The 18,412-nt window shown below is 38.6% G+C and overlaps 1 protein-coding gene across 1 annotated transcript in view; it reads left to right on the forward strand.

Annotated features, from left to right (window-relative positions):
- The window catches only part of LOC124288015 (parathyroid hormone/parathyroid hormone-related peptide receptor-like), a 37,096-nt gene that overhangs the window by 14,124 nt on the left and 4,560 nt on the right, over positions 1–18,412 (forward strand). Inside the window, exons 3-10 of the mRNA XM_046724534.1 lie at positions 289–420; positions 8,890–9,008; positions 11,159–11,253; positions 14,698–14,860; positions 15,461–15,617; positions 16,389–16,449; positions 17,444–17,513; positions 17,674–17,762. Coding sequence (XP_046580490.1) covers positions 289–420; positions 8,890–9,008; positions 11,159–11,253; positions 14,698–14,860; positions 15,461–15,617; positions 16,389–16,449; positions 17,444–17,513; positions 17,674–17,762 — 886 coding nt within the window. The remainder of the gene's footprint in view (positions 1–288; positions 421–8,889; positions 9,009–11,158; positions 11,254–14,697; positions 14,861–15,460; positions 15,618–16,388; positions 16,450–17,443; positions 17,514–17,673; positions 17,763–18,412) is intronic.

Below are 18,412 nucleotides of genomic sequence, written 5' to 3' on the forward strand. Positions count from 1 at the left end.
TCGCTGAAAGTACAGACGTACACAAACCCTAGACATTTTAGACGTTGTGGAATGGAATAGTAAATATTAATATCTATAATTGTTTAAAACAGTGGCAATAGGAAATGACAGCGCTTTCAATCACCGTCTCAATTTGTCACTCATAACGGTGGCTAGTTATAAGTGAAAGTTAAGCCAGATGATGTGGACTATATATCAGATGTCTAAACAGTAAAACCAATGCATCTGTCGTCATAGTACCACAATGTCCCAACTGTCGGATTTATGACGTCTATATGTATTTATCAGGTTATGAGATCGAGCAGCCATCGACGAACTGTGAAGTCGTGTGGGATGACGTGTTATGTTGGGACGCTGCCCCTGCCGGCTCCATCGCCACTCAGCCTTGCCCGGACTACATCAGCGGTTTCAACAGAAACGGTGAGTTCACGAATTGGAAATTAGTGTCGTGAGAAGATCGTATACTTCAAGAGCAGCTATTCCAATATTGAGTTTTCCATCAGGACCTGTTGACATCTTTTTCATGGGATTTTCGGAATCGTGGTCCCTATTTTTCCTCCACCCGTTTTCCCCTACCCCAACGCCTCACCCCACCCCCAGAGCATTAACCGGCTAACCGGCCTGCATCTTGATGGATATTACAACTGTGTAGACCACCGGACATTTCCCACTATGCAAGCTATAATTCCAATGCGGGGATGTCAGCACACAGAGTGGATAGTCTGGCGTGTTTATATAACCTCTGGGGATCGAAGCTGTGTGTGCGACTGTCGGAATAAATATTCACTCTGACGCCGACTTGAATATACCCAACCGTTTCTGCATGATAATTAATTATGTATTATCATAGGAATCAACAAGTAGGAATAGAAAACAGATCTTAATACATGATATAGGACAGTATTGAAAAAAGAATACCCAGTTTTTCCTATGCTGAGAAACAAATTCCGTGAGGTTTGAAGGGAAAATAGGTGTGCAAATTATATGAATGGATCACTGAATAACAGTGATGACACCCGGTGTCCGTGACCAGGGTAACTGTGTCCACTTGGCTAACACCGCTGAGACACATATACATAGTATGGATAGTACATAGTACAAAGTGCATACGTATTTATTAGGGGTGACTATTGAGGGGGTAATAACTATAGCAATAGTCTATTGCGACCAATGGACATTTTCCTTGAATTGTCTCATTTGAAGTCTTTTCCCAAATTAATCTATAGTTTATATGAAATAAAAACAAACTGAAGTAGTTGGAATCTCTTTTAATAACTGACAAGAAACATAACAGGGGCGGCGGGTAACTCTAAATCAAATTGAACGAATCTAGTACTTCCTGTATTTTGTACTGCGCATTTATCAACGGACCCGTGAAGATCCGGGTTGGAATTGATCTTCAGTCTGGTCAAGACTCGATTATTTACATACCGCCGCCATATAGCTGGAAATTTAACTGAGTGCGGCGTAAAACTAAATTCACTCAGTCACTCATTTACTAAACTATCAGTCGATTACTAAACTATCGATAGTCACACAGTTGTTCTATATTAAACTGTTATTGTCACTAGAACGTCGCACAATATTTCATGCTTAATTAACGTTAGTAAATGAAACTTTGCCAACGCCTGTCAGCATAGGGAATGTCATTGTGAAGGAACACTTTAACCAAGCTCTTCTTCTCTGACCGTTAAGAGGAAGATTTGACCAATAAGCCAAACCAGACAAATCACTTAACTGCACCTACTCCTCTCGAGTACGGACAGTACTTACAAACTACCTTTCAACCACTCGGCCCATGTCATACCGTTTTACTGCACAGTGACCTCCCACTGATTACATGCATTCGGACAAGACGGAACGATGTGTATGTGTGAGAACCACGTGGTCTGATTGATAGGAACATACTACAGAAGCTTCTATTATTAACTACAGGAATCTCGTTATTTGAAGCTGGCGTTGAGGGGGCAGTCAATGCCGTTTTGTAGTCGGGAACAAAGATGCAGTGATCATAGCAGGAAGACGTTGCGGGTGTGATACCAGTTACTTCCGACAGCTGTTATGCTGAAGCTGTAGAAGGTTCATTCTTATCATGAACATTGTATTGGAGATGTGGAACTACTAGTATATACTAACCTCATTGCGCCAGGTGTTTGACCGTGTTTAGTATTCGCTACATCGATAGAAAGACAAGAACAGAATTCACCAGAAAACCAAAGCGTGCGTTAGCATTAGTTGTAAGCGACTTGATATTACCTTACGTAATTATTTGAAATAGTTGAAAGGGAGCGTAAACCATATTAGATATGGATGGGACAAATTATCCACATGATCCCATGCATTTCATACAAATACAATTAAATATTACCAAATAGTTTATATAAATCTGATAATGTACACCAACTTCAACGACCCAAAATAGTCATGATGGTATGCTGAATACATGAATATACAGTGACAATATAGTTATGATAACATGCTAAATTTATGCATATGCACAGTGACAATGTGGTTATGTCTATATGCTGAATACATATATTCACCGTTGCCACCGTTACGACCATATGCTAAACACATGTTACAAGCCATCTATTTCTCAGCCACTGTTGTGTGTGTCATTGTAGATTCCTAAGTATTCACCTCTGATAGACCGGGGTAAATATTTAGTTTACAATTTCGGTACACAATCTATGGTATGTATTGGGCACTCAGGGCTGATCAGAATACCAAAAGACGATCCTTTGTTCTAACAGAGACCGCCACACCTCCGACGTAGCTGAGCATGGAGCACAGTTAAACCCCAGTGGGCATTCCACACGAGCTCAGTTCGTGGTCAAAGAGGCACTGGACAAAATGTGTGCCTGCTAGAATCGCTACTCGAGTGATGAATTGACCACTTTCCTGTTGAAGGAGAGTTTGTGTGTCCACAGATCATGATTTATTGTGAGGGTTTTCTGTCATCAAAACTACTGAAATCTTCACTCGGCTGATTAAATACAACTCGTGGTGTCTAGCAGGCGCTTCGAGGCAATCAACGTGGACATACATTGTAGACTGAAACTCCCACAGTTATCGTAAACAGTCCTGCTGGCGCATTGTTGATTGGTGTTCTTGTAGTCATCCAATACATGTGAACTACATTTTATCACAGGAATGTGATGTGATTATTAGGAAATCTAATCATCAACAAGAATCCGAATAATGAAAACTTCAAACTTTTCTCATATAAGATTCGGCCGCAAATGTATATTCATAGCATATCTTAGTCAATACGTGTTCAAGAAGATCGTGTTCATTCATATGACAGATTATATCACAGATTATCAACAGTAACATGACACGGCCGGGTGTTCCTTCCCTTTTATGAGTGGTACATGTATATCAGCTGTATGGACATCATAGTGAATGTGCACCTAATGTTGTTAAGCGACTGTCAGGACCGCCGTAAAGATTAATGTTAAGTGCATCATTTAATTGATTATTTGTTCCTTACATCACGTAAATATTACGGATTAAAACACGTACCTAGCAACCAGCTTATCGATATGGATGATCAGTCAGGGGGACTATGTTTTATTCCGTGTTATACTGCTTACCGTATCGATCACTGAATCTTCTGCTTCAGACATGATCATGTACACGACACCGTAGTAAAAAATGAACATGTACTTGTGGAATAGTGATATGTGCTGCATTACACAATGTAACATCTCATATATCTGACTGGGACATGGGCAATAACCACATTAAACTCAATTAGATCGTGAACATGTTTGAAACACAATAACATTAATAGTTCTCATAAAGCAGGAAATAACATATCGGTCAATGAAGTGAAATCATTCATGAAGACGAATTGTGACTATGACCTTAATTTTGGCAGGAAATAGAAATATCAGCCTCAGCACTTTGTCAAAGCCATGCAATATCCGTTAATCCGCTCAACTTAATAATTTGATGTACGATGCAATTCTCTAGTCTCTATATAACTATTCACATTTTAATTCTGGAAACCCCAAAGCCCAATGATATATTAATATACATATCATGCATATCATCTGAATCGGTGTTTATTGATATCCAAACTAGGGATGAAACAATGCATATAATGGGATGCATGCGACATGAGATGCAACATGAGATGCGACATGTCTCCACAATGATGAACAGCAGTAGTTGCCCTGCCACTTCTCCATCAAGCCAGTCAGGGCATCGAGGCATGTAATGTGATAGTAACAATTCCAGCCTCTCAGTGATGCGTTCCGTGTTATCATACGGCGACCAATGCGAGCAGTTGTGGCGCGTACATTGTCCTGTCCTGACAATTCATCTTATCTGTAGACGTTTGCTAGTCACTGTAGGAATATCTTTCCAGTCGATGGCCTTGCTGAACAATAACACATACATGGCTGCTGTAAAAAGCAAAAAGAGTCAAATAGCTTCGTGTATGTTGTTTATGAAACAGCCAAGACTACATGAGGGAATTAAATAAAAACAATAATTATATAAATCAAACAAGGCGATAATGGAAGTATCAGTACCTTTATTTCCATAGCTGATGTGACACAGTGGTGGTTTTACTGTACACGGTGTCTAACGATATGTGCAAATGATTGGTTGGACTTCTTTTGTGATGTATTTCAGGTAGAGAAGAAGGCGACTCCCGTCTATTAGCTATATGCACGATGTTTTTCAGCCATTCTCAGTTCAAATGTACAATTGCCAGTGGAAACTCGAGGGAAAAAAATGTTTCATGTTCGGTAAATTGCATTACCTTTCATGAAGTACAAGCATTAGAGAACCTGTTACTAAATATTCAGCACTCAGGCACAGACAATTACCCTGCAACAGCTCTTTATACTACTGTACCCTGAAGTTACAATGAAATTTACGTGACGACACCCAAGCCACAATGACCAGCTGCCTTTCAAATAGCAATACATTGAAATTGTCAAAAACAGCAGAATAAGATAGACAGTTTCACATGTCATCACACGTGGAAAAGCAATATGAACATCCGGGCGTGTACTTTATTTTTTCAGATTTTGTATATTGGGTATGAAAGCAAATGCCATTGTTAAAACTGATACGCTTTCTCCACGATAGTGCTAAAACAGAATTGCTGCGTTTCCAGTCACTGTGATACTGTATTGTCAGGCAATAATCTCACATGCTGGTCCCAACGATCTTAACAGTCATCTGTGTAACAACTCATTCTGTTTTTGAGTGACGTAAATTACAATGTTTCATTAATTTTGATACAAATAAACAATACCAAATGACAAACGTGCAACTATTAAATGCTTCTATTTAGAAGGGTTTCTCCCAAGTTGACAACTAATTAATGAAACCAACAACTTATGGCTAACCTGACCTTGAACATTAGATACATAGACCCTGATCAAAATACGACTGTCACGTAAATTATAATTACCAGTCAATAATTGCAACTTTAAATAGAAATGGGCATAGGTGATACTATCATAAGCAAGGACAAAAGCAGAACTTTCGGAGAACATTTGACGTATATGAACGTATAAAACATAGAAACCTGTACATGAATAAAAGCGGGTAGCTTAAAATCACTGGTTCGTGTGTTGTACTGGACACACCATTCTCATCAGACATTTTAGTCACTAAAGGCTCCCGTGGAACAACTTCTGCAGTCGCTTCATTCTGGGTCATAGTAGCTAGAATGGCTTTTACATTTTCTCCATATTTTCTGACATTACTTTTTGTTTCTTTCTCTACGTTTTCTTTTCTTTTTCAGCTCTAGACAGTGTACTGGTCTGCTTATAATACTTTTAACACGTTCCAATTCTTTCCTATTCCATTTGTTTCCCAATTCTGATTTTTCCGTTCTCTGTATTCTCTTTGTCTCTCTGCTTGAGATTTAGCTATAATACCTGCAATAGATGACCACAATTCAAGCAATAATGTATAGATTCCATCATTTAACATAATGTCACTTTCCTAACAATCCCAAATAAAGTAATGTAATTTACGTTAACAGCTAATACATTACTTCATAAATGCTTTATTATGAATCACATGCAATAACATCACTACTTTGAAGAGTATCCCAATAGCAATTTCTTTAAGGATAAAACATGCATGTTTTTAAGTATTATCATCATACCAACTGTGCAGTTTCACAAGTATCATATAAAGTACATCAACAAATAATCAAACACTGAAAATAGTTCTGTTTACATCTTTAAATTTAAATCCCCACGATCCAATCACATGTTTACTGCTTTATCACTTGATAGGAAACCATATGTTTCAACATTCAGCTTACTTTATACACCTGTGCTTTATACAGAAAAGATTAATGTAGAGGCAATGAAAAGTAATTTACGTCACAATTCCTGTAATTTACGTTACAGGGCCATGCACGGAAGGCAAAGAATGGTTTTCATAAATCATGTCTGAATTATGAAAGTATTTAAACTGATTAATCAATATATTATCGTAATGTTGCAAAAATGTAACTCGGAATCATTATACAGCATGTGTCAAGACAGTACAGTCATCCTTATCATTGAAAAACACTTATTCCACTTCAAAGTTCACATTCGAATGACGTGCTGAAATAACCACTGCTTCCAACGTGTGATTGCATAGGGTATTTGTGGTGCACTTTTTCACTTACAAGGAATTTCTGAACATCTACTAAACGTAAATTACAAAACGTAAATGACATCCTTATATTAAATGTCCAGGATGAGGGCCACATGACTCCGTTTTGTTGATTTAATGTTTGGAAACTTACACGGTTATGCTATCCATGTAAATGGATTAGGGCCAGCATCGATTCCTATGAGACTTATTTTACTGTGACCGTCACGTATGATTACATCCTTAACAAATTGTTCCAAGAACTACAGATAAAATGGGTTAGTTCGTTCTATTAAATCTCCTTGTCGATCAGTTGACATTTGTTTGAAAGCAATATTGAGTTCGGCATAGAATACAACCCATTTTACTTGCTAAACGTGTTTATATGTAGTAAATCTTATGTACATCAGTTATATATAACGTAAATTAAGGTTACTTCTACCGACAAAATTAAAACAAAAATGTCTTTTTGTTTCTTTCTCATTCTTGATTTTTATGTTCTTAAATATAAAAGCACCCTTTGAAGTTTCATTATGCTGGTTTATTACGTTTACTTGTAATTAATTAGTATTATCTAGAAGAGAATCATTGACGGCAATATGTTTTGCCGACAGCAAGAAAATCATAACCAACTGTAAAGGAACAGTCAGTTTCAGATATTTTCTCCAATGTTTGTGACTATTGCAGTTTACCAAAAACTTCTATTACATTTGACTATTGAATACTGTCGATTTCATAGGAAAAACGGTTTCACGTTAAGGATAGCGGGGCCTGTAACCAGTCGAAAGCATTTGTACAACTTAACTGAGAATGACTGTTTTGCGTTAAATGTATTCGCTATCTAGATATGACATAATATCCAATTGTTGCAAGTTTTATTTAATAAATGATGTCCTTTATTTCCTTTTTTGACTTGTACCACACGTGGGTAAACAATTGGCTTGCCTTTGCATCTGTTTATGAGGGGAAACCGGTGGGGCACCGGGCACTGTGATGGTGATAAACACATGATTTCGTCGGAATTACACAATCGATACTTTTAATGGATGTAATGAGGTTTTGTCGCTTATATTTAGTGGACGGGATCCGGAAACCATTTACCGATACTGTATTGTGCCTGCATGTGATAGATTGTATTATTTAACAATTATTCCCCGATATAATGACATTTATATCGATTTCATTTGCGTTTTCCGTTTGGCAGATGCACGATATTATTACCAATGTTTCATGTATACATTTCGTAGTATTACATTAAAATTAATTCAGGTGGTGGATGAAATTTGTCTTTATACACGTCAAGGTATATTACAGCTAAATAGATTCATAGTGATGTCCAATCATGCACGAAGTCTAAAGCCAACATGACATTATTTCTATTTTAGACCAAACCTGATCCATCCAATTGTTTAGAAGCATAACAACATCCCCATCAATGTTCAACCTAGTGATTTCAGTTGTCCTCAAACAAATCCTTCCTGTCCATTAAGTCAGTTTATGAAGTCAAAGGTGGCAGCATGGTCGTCACTTTGTGAAATTATATTCAGGGTCAAGCGATAATGTCGTGACACATCTGGCCACGTATAGATCATATCACAGCCAGGCTAATCTGGTCTGATTGCGTCTGAGTACGAGTATTCGATAAATGATATATGAGGCCGCTGAGTTGATGCTCAGGCCACAACAGCGCCTGGCAATGGGGGATCTCTGACCAACAGCTGGTTATTGTAGCAGATCACACAAGCTGATAGCAGTGTAACTAGTTTCATTTTATAGACTGAGTGCTACTATTTTGGTTTACGATGGTTTAGTATATCAGTTGGTTCATCGAGTAGTGGTTCATCGTGGGTGGAACTAACGCCGATTTCTGACGTGGAAACACGATCAGCGTTAGGCGGGTAGAGTCAAAGACACCTGTTTCCTCCATGCCTCCCAACGTGATGAAATAGAAGCAAAAAGGCTTCAAGATTCAAATACCTTGAACATTTCTGTGGCATAAATGTTCACTGAACAGGGTACCTGTTAACAAAGCGATATTGGAGATACAGTTATCGAAATGCCAATACTATAACATTGACTTACATATACGACCATCGTAGCGCTAAGATCGCAACACTAGTTTCGAATCCTGGTTTTGTGTAATATTTTATCTTTTCTCCTGTTACTTAGAACGACAACAACAGTTCTGATCCTTGATATATCAGAGCGGCGGTGTAAAACACAACCAACTCAGTCTTGACATAATGCTCTATTTGACCCATTTTACAGAGAACGCCACGAGACAATGTACAGTCAACGGAACCTGGTTTGTGTCCCCTGAGAGGAACCACACCTGGACCAACTTCACAGCCTGCTCAAAACCAACCATCGATCTCAAGTTTCATGCGGTTTGTTGACTAAGTTGGACTTTGATTTGTGTCTACTATAACATGACATTGCGTAGAGTACCGACAGAGAAATGATCATATTTTTGAAATTGGAACCCGTGTGAGTGTTTCGTTCATTGCGCCTAACAGGCAGCATGGCTGTATGACCCCCAGGAGTTGAAAAAGTATCGGAAAGTACGATAGTGTCCTACGACCGGGAGAGCAGAAGGTTGCGGGTTCGATCCCCGACCGTGTCATACCAAAAGACGTTAAAATATGGTACTTGTTGGTCCCTGCCTGGCGCTCGGCATTAATGTGTACTGGTCGGCTCGGAGTCAGTATAATGGGTCTGAGTGGGGTATTCATGCTTTACTGCTGCATGGTATCTCAGTGGGCTAGCACTATAAAACCAGCTTAAGTCTGGGCTAGTACAAGCAGCCGCACATACACATACACAAGCATGCACGTCGTCATATGAGCGAAATATTCTCAAGCACGACGTAAAACCCAATTTCACCTCACCTCACCTATGACCGGAGATATTAATGTACGAAGCGCCGTGAGCAAGCAATGTGCCTGGATAGGAGCGTCATATAAGTGGACTATTACTATAACTATTATGTCTTGCCGACCAACTCAAAAGACCATCATTTACTTTTGCTGCTGTCCTTTAAATGTGACGTCTCTTTATAATGTCGACTCGATCTTCTCTGAGGTATAAAAGTTCTTCTATTGACATAGGTCGGCGGTGGGGTAGCCAAGTATTTACAGCGTTAGCTCCTCACGTCGAGGACCCGGGTTCGATTCCCCACATGGGTACAATGTTTGAATCCCATTACTTGTGTCTTTCGCCGTGATATTGCTTAAATATTGCTAAAGCGGCGTAAAACTAAACTCACTATTGACATGTAGATCTATTAATGTGTTTTTAAATTGCATTATACACACATTGTTTACACAAACTTAGTATCAAAGCTTACGTTATAAATGCCTTATGAAATTCAAGATGGTGTACCTGACACAAGTCGACGGACTGACTGACTGAGTTTAGTTTTACGCCGCTTCTAGCAATATTCCAGCAATATCACGGCGGGGGACACCAGAAATGGGCTTCACATATTGTACCGATGTGGGGAATCGAACCCGGGTCTTCGGCGTGACGAGCGAACGCTTTAACCACTACGCTACTCAACCGCCCCCAAAGTCGACGGAACCTACAGTTTATGTCAAAATGATGTCGAAAAGGATTAGCAAGATCGCTAAATGCCCGTAAACTATTATCCCTCTAAAGAAACGTCTTTAATGTGGTAAATTCTTTGAGTGGCATTTTAGAAGTAGGGAAGTACAATATAGACAAACTTTATGGATAACAACGTCGCACTCACGAAATAAAGCAAATGGTATCCAAAATATTTATGTATGATGTGGTGAATTCCTCTGAATATTTCTGTATTGTCGACTAAAGGTAAACCCGGGCTTAAAATTTTAAGTTGTAAGCAACTTGTGTTTTCCAATGAAAATGTAACAACATGTTCATCCTTAATCTCACTCTAAAGCGAATTCTTGACGTCATAATCTGGCGCTAGCCATAATCTTCAATGTGAAGGAGGAATTTACGATCGGAAAATCGAAATTATCCATCACAGATCCATTCGCTGGGGATCAGAAGGTTTTCTGGCCTAAATGTAGGTCATATCCTGTGGATTATGACCAGAATACATCCAGGTCTTGTTGATGCGGATACAGCAGGTGGTTTTGTTTTGGATCAAACAGAGCTGGTTGCCACTGACAGAAAACGACAACATGTAGGAGACATTTATAACGCCCTGTATCTTTACTGATTTTCAGCCACCCCCCATATTTTCACCATTGCTAAAATGATGTCAAAAAGGCCGTAAATGCCCGTTAAACTATTATCCCTCTAAAGAGACTTCTTCTTCTTTCACCGCCAGTAGAATCTGATCGGCAGGTTATCCCGACGGATTATTGTCTAGCGTTGACGTTTTTGAAGTTCTTGTTCCGCTGATGCTGTACTTCTTTATTCATGCGGTTATTTTCTTTATGATATTTCGTTCCCGTTTGTCTCGGTGTAGTTCGAGAGAATCAAGAGGCTATTGTGACTATTGTTACTATTATAATTTATATTTCGACATACCGATATATCCTTCCAGGAGAACGCTGCCAGATTGCGGCTCATGTACAGCGTCGGCTACAGCGTCTCCGTCGCCTTCCTCGTCGTCGCCGTCGTCATCATGCTGTGTTGCAGGTCAGACTAACACTGGGAATGTGTGGAGGGAATGTTGATGAATGTCATGGCGCAATATTCTAGCTTTATCATCCTGTGAGTGAGTGAGTGTTGACAAAGTAAAACAGTAAAAACATGACACACTATAAACCATCTGTGAACGATAACACGCCAACCGAACTAGAGCTCTAATCAATTTTAGTCGACTCTCTTGTCATGCGTAGGATGGAGGGACCGATTCTGGCTTTGAAGCACCGTGTTGTTGAGGATGATACAGCCAAGGACTTGACATTAAAGACAATCTGATAAAGCATCACCATGACTGTACATAGCATGCTAATATCCAGGAGGATGAAATAGGAAACTCACAGGCTATAGAACAAGGCTGGAACCTCGTTCTTACGGATAGTCACCATGTATTGATTGCATTGAAAACGTCTAGATTTAAAGTAACGCATATCACTTGTATTCATTTTTGTTCGAAATTATGGGGGACAATTTCACTTGTTGTTGATACATGTCCGTATCAATTGAGTATCGCTCTATTATACCATCCAGGGGCACAGGCCCTCGTGACTTTGCAAGGATTAGAGATGTTTAAAAAACATAAAACATTGAGGTGACCCCCGACTCGAAACGCTTCACACTACATTACATTATGACAAGGCCGGACACTTCGGTATACCCTATCCGCCTGCTTTGCCGATCGCTACGCTACCATCGCATGCAATCGATTAAAACTTAATGTAAACATAATCATTGATGGAATCGATCACCGATTGGTCAAAGCAAGCCCTCTGGTTGATTGATCCCTGTTTATGAGACATTTACAACTGATGCTTCCTTTTGAGAAGCCATTGCCCGAAAAATATCCTTACATTAAGCAGTCGATGAAAGGAAAAATTCCCGCGAATCTATAAAGAATGTGCAGATTTGCAAGCTTTGACCAATCAGAGGGCTTGCTTCGACCACACCCTCGTTTTGTGCGGACATATCGTCATCCATTTGTGTCAAGATCGTTTAGTTGAGGGTCAGAATCGGGTTTCAATCGACTTGCAGAAATAACAATAAAGAATTGGTAGGTGTTATGAGTTGTGATCGATAGGCCAATCATCCATGATTATGTTTACATTAAGTTTTAATCTACTACATGCCATGGTAGCGATCGGCAAAGCAGGCGGGTAGGGTACACCGAAGTGTCCGGCCTTGTCATAATGCATAGTACTGTGTAGCATTTCGAGTCGGGGGTAATCTCAACAACAAAAATAAATTAATCTTTAATCTTCGCAAAGACACGAGGGCATGTGTCCAGGGGCCCGTTTCACAAAGCGATCGTAGCGCTACGACTGTCGTACGTTTACATTAAAGTATGGGAGTTACGATCATCTTAGCGCTACGGTCGCTTTGTGAAATTGTTCCCAGGATATGTATGCGTCCCTCAGCTGCTGCTGGATCTATTTATGGTCATGAAATGAGACTCCCGACAATAATCCTTGCCTTATCAAAGATAATACACATAATAATGTGGGTGTCACAAACAAGTAGTACGGAAAACCTGTACAATTACGTCAACTTATAAAAGGTCATAATACATTCATGACCGAAGTGTGTGTTAATTCTACCATATTTGTACATGCAATACGGTGTTTTACTGACATTGCAAAGTGGGTTATTGGTCACAAGTGGGTGGGACATTGGTGGGTGGTGAGGAACATATAAGGGAACATGCGTCAGTGGCGTCTTAGAGTCCTTAAAAATTGTGTTTTTAGTTTAAATTACATTGGCGATAGAATTTAATTATAAACTATTTAAGTCGCGAATGTTTTCCTCTGTGTCACCAAATACAATGATTTGGCGTCAAATATCTTCATCTGGAATTTACAAAGTTCTCTGATCCGTTCTACGTTATTTCAATTCTTATGCCAATAATGAACAGGTTTTACTCAAAATAATGCTCTCTCTTCCACGGCAGCCGGTACGTTATGTGAAGCATTGCCTTGTTTCTCTCGTACACATATGCTTGTTAAGTTGTTACCTGAAAAGAAATTTCTTTCTTTTAAACACACCTGAAAATAGAATCATTAAGTTAGAAATAAGCTATAAGTTATGTCTCTTAAAAGAGAATTGCGAGAAAACAAGATAAATTTATGCAGGTAGTTATTGCGATAAAAAGGTTACTTGTCATTATTGAGACTTGTAAGTAGGTCATAAGAACGGTCGATACAGTATTTCCTTCATGTGTGAAATTATATGTTGAACAAAAGCATAAGACATCTGACAAAATTTTGTAATCTAGTAGGGCACGTTGGTGTCTTTTTCATATCAACATGTATAACCCGTCTTTAGCACATGAAATATGCATTTGGGGGATCATTTGCAGTGTGTCATTTGAAACAAACAACGTGGTATATTTTTCCTTCGCTAGTTTTTCTGTTTTACTGGCCTAACGCAGAAGCACAGCAATGCCATATTTCTTTGCAAGCTTCAGCAAAATACGTTAGCGAGACGACGTTTTGTATTGAAACATTTCAGCTGATGAAACTGTACCTACTCAACTACCATCTTCACACAAACATGTGCTTTCTCAAATATGTAGACATGATCTCAACATTACACGTAAGGATTCGCCGATAATTATATTTTTTGCTTAGAGGAGTGGAATGGTCGGGTGGCCAAGTGTCTGGAGTGTAAAAAATCCAGGTTCGATTTCCCAGGTGGGTACAATGTGTGGATCCAATTTCTGGTGTCCTCCGCCGTCATATTGCTGTAATTTTGCTACAGACGACGTAAAACCATACATTACATGCATTTTAAAACAAGCCAGCGAGCAAATCAAATCAGTGTCAGTTGCTGTACAAAAGTTCACGGAAGAGTTATACTGTTATAATAGCTACATATATGTATATAATACCGAAAAACTGCTTTGAGAAAATAAATGACTGACACAAATAATAGTTTGAGGATCTGGAAGATGGATCGTGGTCAATTATGTCTGTGTCATCAATGTACGGCTGGATACACCCTTATCGAACATCTGTGAGCGAAGGCTTGTGACCAACAAGTCTTCAGTAAATACCAGGTTTTAAACTATAGGACATCCGTTCCATGGTAACAATAAAACATAATTACACATCAGATGAAACAGAACAGTTATTCACAAATACCATTATTATAGGTACGCTTAGAATGGATCAAGGATTTCTCAAATAGTATGTTTGGATAATATAGGGATAATATATTACACAACTCTCGTCGCTATGTGGCTGAATGAACGTCGATGTTAAGTTAACTTTCTAAATCAGCATATGAGACCATACAACTTTACTATATTCACGTATGGGTATGTACGCCCCGTTTTTGTTGTCTAATTGTTATTTTGTTGAGTATACTTCAGCGTATAACATGATAGTATTTTCCCATGGAATTGGTACTGGTAGAATGTTGTCTTTATCTTGTTTCATGAAGACGGATGCACAGCAAGAGTAACACCCTTCACGTCAATCTCTTCATTGCCTTCATTCTGAGGGCATCCGTCTCCTTCCTCAAGGATCTGTTGTTTAAAGGAGTTGGTCTGGACATGGATGTCAGACTCAAATCAGACGGGACCTACGAGTTCCTGGAAGGCCATGTGAGTTGTGATAAATGCACAACTGTCAATATGACACCAAAAATGTTGATACCCAAAATACCGAATATCCTTCTTCTTAATATCCTTGTCCTGCTAAGAGTATGAATTTATGTGTTTGGTATGAAGGTCATAGGCCCTTGGCAACTGAAGATTATGGCTTGCTGAGATTACATCAGGACATTTCTTGATATAACAAAGTCTTTAACAATTTTTGTACAGTTCTTAAAGCATTTCTTCAGATTACAGATAATAATGGTCGTTCTTGTAAGTAATATCAGAAATTCAGGTTATAGCATAATATGTTGTATATGTAATTCCCGTTTATGTCTGGGCACTGGGGAGCAATAGTAAGGTAGTAACGCAGATTGTGCGACATAATTAACAGATGTCGGACAGGGTAGACAATGTTTCGCTTGGAAAACGTTCTCAAGTTTCAAAGTCACAAAGATTCCATACTTTTACTTGCGCAATCGAGGATACATATTCAGGCTATATATTCAGGATACATACTCCGGCACTGAGCGGGCAAGGGGATATGGGCTGGGCATCACTACTGAAAGCAGAAACGGACAGAACCATTCATTGACATTTCGATTTCAGCACTGGCAGTGCAAGCTCGTGTTTGTGATCTTCAACTACAGCATATCAGCCAGTATCATGTGGATCTTTATAGAAGGCCTGTATCTCAACATGCTGATATACAAGACTCTAGCCACAGAGCGGAGAGGCGTAAAGATGTATGTTATTTTAGGCTGGGGTGAGTTAACAGACTCCCAGGGGTATTGGATGTTAATGTTAATATGACATTGACACGAAGGTGAACATCATGACTTGCATTGGAGTTAATTATCAACAGTATGAGACAGAAGGTATACATATCTGATCCGTCTAAACCTCCTTACACTCCACTCTGTCATGGGAGCATCTCGGTTCAGTCTACCTGGCAAAGAAGACATAATGTGTGTGACCTGACGCTGAATGCTATTTGGAGCGGCAGTTTTCGTACACATAAGCTCCTGTGTTGTAAAATATATGAACAGGATAAACAAAACACCGTCTCACAGGGGAATTTTGAACTTTCTTCAACAAATATTTTATAGGTCTGATATGGTGAGATGCTGTTTATCCAAGATCATGTTTAAAGTTTAAGTTAATTTATTTTGTAAACAGTAATTATCTTTATTGGCAGATATTCTAGTGTTATTTGGGGCGGTGGGGTAGCCTAGTGGTTAAAGCGTTGGCTCGTCACGCCGAAGACCCGGGTTCGATTCCCCACATGGGGTCAATGTGTTAAGCCCATTTCTGGTGTCCCCCGCCGTGATATTGCTGGAATATTGCTAAAAGCGGCGTAAAACTAAACTCAGTCAGTCAGTCTAGTGTTATTGGATTGTGACAACAGCATAATCGTTCTGATGTCACAATGGTCTCCAAAGTATCGTGATGCAATTTCATGTTAGCCATGTGTCCCATGATGGAAGGTTTGGATAAAACATTATGTTTTAAGAACTTATATGTTTCTTCCTTTCAGTCATGCCAATATTCCTTCTGATCCCATGGGTTATTGTAAAAGCTGTATATGAAAATACATAGTGAGTATATTCTGGTCACCTTGGGGATTCTGGGTAAGATTGTAGGTAACCTATACTAATGGCAAAGACTAAAAAGAATCTTTGGTCATGATGTCAATTACTGACTTGTCTGGTCCACAGTCGGCTATTTCAGTATATCTTGAATACCGCCTTGCGTTGCGTTAAACATCAGATCAAAATACATCTTGGTAATGCCTAAGTCACTGTGAAATGGGAATAACTCTATAATCTATGTGTATCGCATATTAATAGACTCATCGATTAAGTGTTACTTTTACTATATTTTCTTGCTTTTGAGCAATCATTCTAGTAAGCATTCTAATAACTCTATTGGGTTCTTCAAGATGAGCAATTGTACTTTCAGTAGTTTTAGTTATGTCTCAGTCATTGTGGAAGGGAAATAACTATGTACATAGTGTACTTTCAGTAGTTTTAGTTATGTCTCAGTCATTGTGGAAGGGAAATAACTATGTACATAGTGTACTTTCAGTAGTTTTAGTTATGTCTCAGTCATTGTGGAAGGGAAATAACTATGTACATAGTGTACTTTCAGTAGTTTTAGTCATGTCTCAGTCATTGTGGAAGGGAAATAACTATGTACATAGTGTACTTTCAGTAGTTTTAGTTATGTCTCAGTCATTGTAGAAGGGAAATAACTATGTACATAGTGTACTTTCAGTAGTTTTAGTCATGTCTCAGTCATTGTGGAAGGGAAATAACTATGTACATAGTGTACTTTCAGTAGTTTTAGTCATGTCTCAGTCATTGTGGAAGGGAAATAACTATGTACATAAATATCATTTTCTCTGATGAAATAATTCCTGCTTGCATTAACCAACCTTGAGGATATAATCAATGTGTGTCAGTGTAGTGATTGTTAATGCACTCGTTGCAGTCCCTCCCAACATTTCATTCCCTTTTTACATAAATCATTCATGTCTATTAAGAACTTTTGACAGAATATGAAATATGACCGTAAACTTTGTATTTTCAGTTGTTGGAATATTCAAGAAAATCGGCAATATTTCTGGATATTGAAGGGCCCAGGTGTCGCAATCGTCATTGTAAGTGCCAGTAAATGTGAAAATGTTATTAACAACATCACAATAATATGTCGTTATATATATTATACGTTAATGTTTAGAAACAAATATAAACATCTACAATCTCTGGTTCATCTGAATATCTTTCATTACTACCTTGTTTGTGCCGTTTAATTTACAGATTAACTTCATATCGTTTGTCGACATTTCCCGGATATTATGCATGCGTGCTCGACACAGCAAGACCAGCGCCGGGAAGGCGAAATACAGGTAAATATGATGACCAGGGTGTATACAGGTAAATATCATAACCAGGGTGTATACAGATAAATATGACCAGGATGTATACAGTTCAGTATGATGACCAGGGTGTATACTATTGTTGGGAATTGGATAAAACCTCATAATTGATGATTGTTTCATTACAACCGATAAATCATCGAATATAATTGGTTAGCGTCATTTATGAAATTTTCCTGTTTTTTGTTAATGAAAAAAAAACATAAAGAAAAAACATGTAGTTTTGGGGGGATTTTTGTGTGGCAAATTTCACATCTTGAAAAGATTACTACTTAACTAGTATGTTAGGAACATAAAATTCCATGAGTCTTTAAGATATTTAATCATGACTTGGAACAAGCTTGTATTGGTTATGAAATGTAACTTACAAAACCAACCTTGTGAAAAATATTGTTAATGCAAAAAGTGTTCCAGAATTGTTTGTGTTCGATTATGAGAAAACATGATCGATTGCTTGGTCGTTTAGTCACCGCGACCAATCTTCGATTATTTCAATTAATCGGACCACCACTAGTGTATACAGGTAAGTATGATGACCGGGATGTATACAGGTAAATGTGATGACCACAGTGTATACAGGTAAATATGATAACCAGGGTGTATACAGGTAAATATGATGA

This window comes from Haliotis rubra, unplaced genomic scaffold (genome assembly GCF_003918875.1).
Source record: "Haliotis rubra isolate DU_JTF1 unplaced genomic scaffold, ASM391887v1 Scf41, whole genome shotgun sequence".
NCBI lineage: Eukaryota > Metazoa > Mollusca > Gastropoda > Lepetellida > Haliotidae > Haliotis > Haliotis rubra.